The sequence below is a fragment of the Crotalus tigris genome, unplaced genomic scaffold (assembly GCF_016545835.1).
Source record: "Crotalus tigris isolate CLP2741 ecotype Arizona unplaced genomic scaffold, ASM1654583v1 scf7180000017987.690289119674:8195010, whole genome shotgun sequence".
NCBI classification, from domain to species: domain Eukaryota; kingdom Metazoa; phylum Chordata; class Lepidosauria; order Squamata; family Viperidae; genus Crotalus; species Crotalus tigris.
Window position 1 is genome coordinate 1,838,322 of NW_024096758.1, and position 6,000 is coordinate 1,844,321.

General features: G+C 39.5%; 1 protein-coding gene across 1 annotated transcript in view; it reads left to right on the forward strand.

The window, feature by feature from the left end:
- INTS9 (integrator complex subunit 9) overlaps nt 1-5,771 on the forward strand; it is a 64,434-nt gene extending 58,663 nt beyond the window's left edge. The window contains exons 15-17 of the mRNA XM_039345923.1: nt 1,034-1,132; nt 2,532-2,669; nt 3,345-5,771. Coding sequence (XP_039201857.1) covers nt 1,034-1,132; nt 2,532-2,669; nt 3,345-3,521 — 414 coding nt within the window. The 3' untranslated portion in view covers nt 3,522-5,771. The remainder of the gene's footprint in view (nt 1-1,033; nt 1,133-2,531; nt 2,670-3,344) is intronic.
- Nucleotides 5,772-6,000: the final 229 nt, after the last annotated feature.

The window sequence follows — 6,000 nt, forward strand, 5'->3', positions numbered from 1 at the left end:
CTTTCCAGATCCCCAACATCCTTCTTGTATTGTGCAAACAAAAACTAGACACAATATTCTACTGACAATCTGACCAATACACCATAGATTGGATATCTATATTATAATTCTTTTGATGCTGTTCAGATTTCTTTAGCTCCTTAGCAGCTGAAGTACACCACTGGATCATGCTTAATCTGTGATCTGCCAGGACACCCAGTTCCTTTTTACAAGAACTAATGCCAAGCCAACTATCACTTATTTTGTACTTGTGGGTCTAGTTTTTCTTACCAAAGTGCAGGACCTTACATTTCTTACATTGGAACAATTTGTTGGATGGGGCCCAACATTCAAGTCCATCAAAATCCTTCTGAATCTTAGAGTCTCTCTTTGAAAGTATAAACAATCCCAACACCACAACCACCACCAAAGTTGTGTGTAATTTGTACATTTACTAAGCATCTACTTTAGTTCCTCTAAGTCATTTATAAAAATGTTGAAGAGCACTGGATTGAAGACAGAATCCTGAGGTACTCCACTGGAATATTTTCAGATACATTGCCTTTGTCCATAGAGGTTTAATGTATTATATTTAATATAGCAAACCTAGAATTTCCAATTAGGAAGCCCTATGTCCCATTAAAATCTATACTTTAAGGCCAACTGAACCAGTGGTCTTCATGTACATTTAAATAGTTTCATAGATATGAGAGTATCTTTCTATTTAGCTGCTATATTGATTATATAGAACTGCTAATTAGTTCTGTTGACCCATTGCCCAAGTCCTAAGCTATGATGGAGACAAGAAAAATTCCTTCTGATCCCTTTTACCATGTCATGCATGATTTTAGAAACCTGATGCAATTGGCCATGCTAGCTGGGGAAAGTTGGGAGTTGCAACTCCAGCCATTTGAAGGATATTGTGTTGGGAAAGATGGTTGTATTGTATTCATGTTCAGTATTTTTTTTTCTAAACTTCCAGGCCAGCAGTGCTAAAGTTTTCCTCCATCAAGGAAAATACTGCAGCTTATTTTTAACTCATCTTCTGCTTCAGCTTGCAGATTCACTGTTACCCACTGAGATGAAACCAGGTATTTCCTTGGCAACCGTTAGTGCTGTTTTGCATACTAAAGATAACAAGCATGTGCTCCAGGTATGATATGACGAGTGCTGGGGGGAAGTGGGGGATTTCAAAGATTTGCCAGTGATGTAGACCTTTTTCATAGGAGCACAATGGCTCAGTGGTTAAAGATACTGAGCTTGTCAGCTGGAGAGCTGGCAGTGCGGGTTTGAAACACAAGCTCTGCGCAATGGGATGAGGTCCCGTTCCTGCCCCAGTTCCTGCCCACCTAGCTAGTCCAAAAGCATGCAAAATGCAAGTACATTAATAGGTACCACTTTGGTAGAAAGGTAAAAATGTTTTGTCGTCTTTGGCGTATAGCCATGCTGGCCACATGACCATGGAAATTGTCTTCAGACAATACTGGATCCCTCAGCCAAGAAACAGAGATGAGCACCGTGCTCTAGAGTTGGACAGGACCGCACGTGGAAACCTTTAGCTTTTTTTTTTTTTTTTTACCTTTTTGATTGGTGTTTATCTCGCTTTTCTAGAAAAGTGGGGTTTTTTCCCCATGGAAATTTGTTGATTTCTCAGTCTAGCCAAGACCTGGGATTCCTTTTGAATGTCTCCCAGTGAAACATAAGCAGATCTGATCCTTCTTCCCTTTTTATTATAGATCACCCAAGCCACTTCTTTAGCTACTACAGTATATTGCTGTGGAATTCTGTCTCCACCTTATATGATAAACATACTCACTTTTAGATATGTATATAATGTATATTATACTGCTATTGTGCAAAAAGAAAAAAAGTTTGGCAAAACTGATAGATAAAACAGCATTTTAAAACAACGGTAGTGTATAATGAAGCAGTGGATTGCGTTGGATAGGAGGTGTGGGGAGGATTAAGAGAAAGAATAGGTAGCGGGACAGAACGAAAAACAAAAGGAAGGCATAGAGAAGGAAGCAACTAATATGTATGAAAGAAAAAGGAGAGAAGAAAAACACTATTCCCCCTTCTGTAAATTATTCAGGAGTTTTGTTGTACCGCTAGACCAGGGGTAGGCAACCTTGGCTCTTTTATGACTCGTGGACTTCAACTCCCAGAATTCCTGAGCCAGCCATGCTCAGTCCACGAGTCATAAAAGAACCAAGGTTGCCTACCCCTGCTCTAGACAGATTTTATATCCTAGATCAGGGGTTGGCAAACTATGGCCTATGGCCTTGCCCACTGCTTGTTTTTATATGGCCCACAAATATTTATGCCTTAAGATCTCTATAGGATATACTTGATGGGCATTGCCGTCTTGATTAAATGGCTTGACTATCCATAAGAGGTTGACTCCCCAGTGCTTGGTTAGCTGCATTGACTGAAGGGTTGAGGGTATCTGTTCCCTGGCCACTTGAGACATGCAGAATAGTAGAAGGCTTTCATGTAGAACTTTAGCTATGTACATGCTCTTATCTTTTTCATCTCCAATCTTTTATTGGTAGCTCCCACCAAAACTTTCCCAGCCTCAGCCTGGCAAAAAGAGGAAGAGAGTAACAGATGACCTGCCGGAACTCAAGTCTACCAAACCTCTCTTAAGTGGCTCTATCCCGGTAGACCAATTGGTACAGACTCTGGAAAAGGTAATAGAAAATATTAATAGAGAAAACATGGTAGATTGGCTAAGCATCTTCTAATGCTAAGAAGCTGGTCTTGTGATCAACATTTATTTTTAAAGCGTTTATTTCACTGTTCTCCTAAGAATTCCATCAGTGCCATGAAGGTCATGGTGATTAACCTTATCCTTTCTGAGCCTCATTTCTAAAAGAAAGAGGCAATTTTAACTTGTTTGTTGCTTACCTTGTCCCACATAATTGAGCTGGAGCCATTGAGTATCAAGCCACATCAATTTACAGAGCATTACCCATGGTTCTGCTGCTTTTTTAAAAAATAAGAACACCCTTTCCCAGCCTGATGCCACCACCACATTTCAGATATATTAGACTGCAAGTGCCAAATCCTCTAACCACCCACGGGCCAACCAGAAAAAACATAGGAGCTCTTTGCTACTGCACTTGAAGGATGCAAAATTGATAAGGCTGTGAGCGAGCATACGGAATCTTGGATTGCAGCAAGTAGGACAAACAAAAAGAAGAAATATGATTTGTCTATTTTTAATACATATGTAGAGATGTAATTTATATTCCTAAATGACATATGACACAAATATTGACCAGATGCTTATCAGATGGAGGGTTTTAAATAGTTCCTATTTTGAGCCGATTGTTTTTTTTTTTTCTTGTCCACGGTGGCTGCAGCATGGCTTCAGTGACATCAAAGTGGAAGACACCCCAAAAGGGCATCTGGTGCTGTTCCAGGATGTGGAAACTCTAATCCGCATTGAAGAAGATTCGACCCACATCATGTGTGAGAGTGACGAGTCACTTAGGGTGAAGCTGCAGGACTTGGTCCTCAAATTCCTGCAGAAATTCTAGACTTTATCCTGCCAAAGTTACACTCCCTGCTCTCCTTAGCCTTCTGAAGAGGGAGAAGTCTAAACAAGGATTTGGGGTTACAAGGTGGGTGAGCAAGCTTGAAAATCATGTCTGCAGTTGCACACCTTTGATTTGTGAGAGACTCAACAGGTAGGTTTATATGAGCCAAAGTAAGGAGACCTGATTAATTCTGTCTAGATACCTTGCTGTAAAAATGCCCCTCTGTTTATTAACTGCAGCGTAAAGGATGAGATTTAGCTGATATTACAACTGCAGCAGAATCCAGAACAGCTGATGAACAGCCTTTCCTGCCATCTGTCTTTTTTTACTAAAATTGGGGGAGAAATAAATGTTAAAGATGTATTTTGTTTCAAGTTTAATTTTATTTTTTAAAGTTTGTAATACTGAACTTCTTTTAAAAATAAAATACAGACCTGCATTGTTTTAACTGATGGTTCATCTTAAATACATGATGAACATAATTGTAAGAAATTACGTCTTAGCTGAAGTTATTCAGAAGCTGCATTGGACTTTCACAGATTTAAGTCCCATGTATGGGAAGTAGCATCAGCGATAGAACAAATATTCAGTTCCCCCAATCTCACCTCAGTTTTGAAAACATATTCTTAATTTGTCTACTGTTTGTCAGAAAAAGACAACTAAAACAAGATAACGAGATCTGGGAGCAATGGAACTTGACATGGATTCATCCCTCCCCATGTGATTAACAGTTGTGGGGAAAGTATAGGATGGGCAGGTATTCTGCAAATCTGATGTCGCTCATGTGGTTGCTTCCATAACCTCATTAAGCTTATTTGACCACTTCAGATTAATGGAACGCTTTTGTCTTCTTCAGATTCAGAGATCAAACCTAAAAACAATCTCGTGTCAAGCTCTCCTGGCTCATGAATCACGAACATAAACTTGATTTTTATTTAAAAGTACATGGGAACTTAGTAGTTGGTAGCTGTAAGTCTTACCCTTAAGTAGTGCCCTGCTTACAATAGCATGTGCTTCTAAGTATACTTTCATTTTATGGCACAGTTGGTCAGGCAGAAATATTACTATTATACAAGACTAGTCGTAGTAATACACAACTTTCTCCTTTTGCTTTTTTTTTTTTTTTTGAGAAAAAAAAAATCCTTTAACATTCACTTGGGGAAGGAGTTGTGAATTGCATTACTTCCTCTATTCCTGGCCCAATCATGCAGAAAATGACTATCTGGTCACCTACAATGAAAAGCTTAGTTAAATGATCAAAAGATAGAGCAGTTGCTGCTAGCTGAGGACCCATTGTCAAAATTCAGCCCCAGGATAGCTATTTAAGACGTGCTTATCGTCTCCTTTTCCATTCCTGAACAGACCCTGCATCATATACTTTTTCCTCTCCTTGCTTGGTTCTTGAAACGGCAAAGTTTGGTTTATCTATGAATACTACTAAAACAAGCACTAGTTTTATTATGGACCCCAAGCAAAGAGACTTGAGGGATTTTTCCCATCATTATCACCCCCCTCCCCTCCCCAGGCTATAATACAGCCTCGGCACACTTTATGTCAAAGTAGTGTAAACCCCACAGAGAGAGATTTGACTGCCTGTGGCTGAGACATGACAACTGCTTTACAGAGCATGAGAAGAAAAGCTATTATTGCTTATAACAGTTGGTGACGCAAGTTACATGCCCATCACATTTATGTTAAATTGAAATAACACAGATGCAAACAAATTGGAACAGCAAGGGGCCAGAGACCTCCCCTACTGAGAAGCAATGCACAAAAGCCAATGTCTGAAATCAGGAACGTATTTCCCACTGGGGACCACAGCAAGTCTGCAATTACTTAGTAAACACAGTGGAGAATGAATAAACAGAGGCACACAATGAAAAGGCTTCAGCACCAGCCCCCTTGCCCACCCCACCTGCCCTCTTGCTGTATCTTGCTGCTTCTTGCAATTTTCCTCCCAAATTGTGTTCCATCAATGGGCAATTCCTTCAGGTTTGGCAGATGGATGTCAGCTCTCCTCAAAATTGGGTTAAGGTTTGTTTTTTCACCGTTCCATTAAACTGTAATTGTTTTCTCGTCGTTGAAAAGGAGACATTGTTTTAGCTTTGTTTTAGTTAATAAAAAACAATGAAAGGAAAATTCAATGGGCAGCAGTATAAGGATCTCAGGATTTCACTCAATGGCTAGAAAAGGACAGAAAATATGCAAAATCTGAATGGCAGACAATCATTGTTTTCTGTACAAACAAAATAAAAAAACCCCACCTGACCCTTATCTGAATGCAGATGGGAGTGGGAGGGTGGATAAATGTGTGTCTGTGTGCAAAAAGCAGAGGGAAAGAGTACTATTTTTAAAAAAAGATTATATGACATAATATAGAACATCGATTTCTGCCACAGCAAGACACCAGGTTTGATAATTCAGCTTCAAAAAGTAACAGCAAACCAAACCAACCTATTTTAAAATATAAGATACAGGA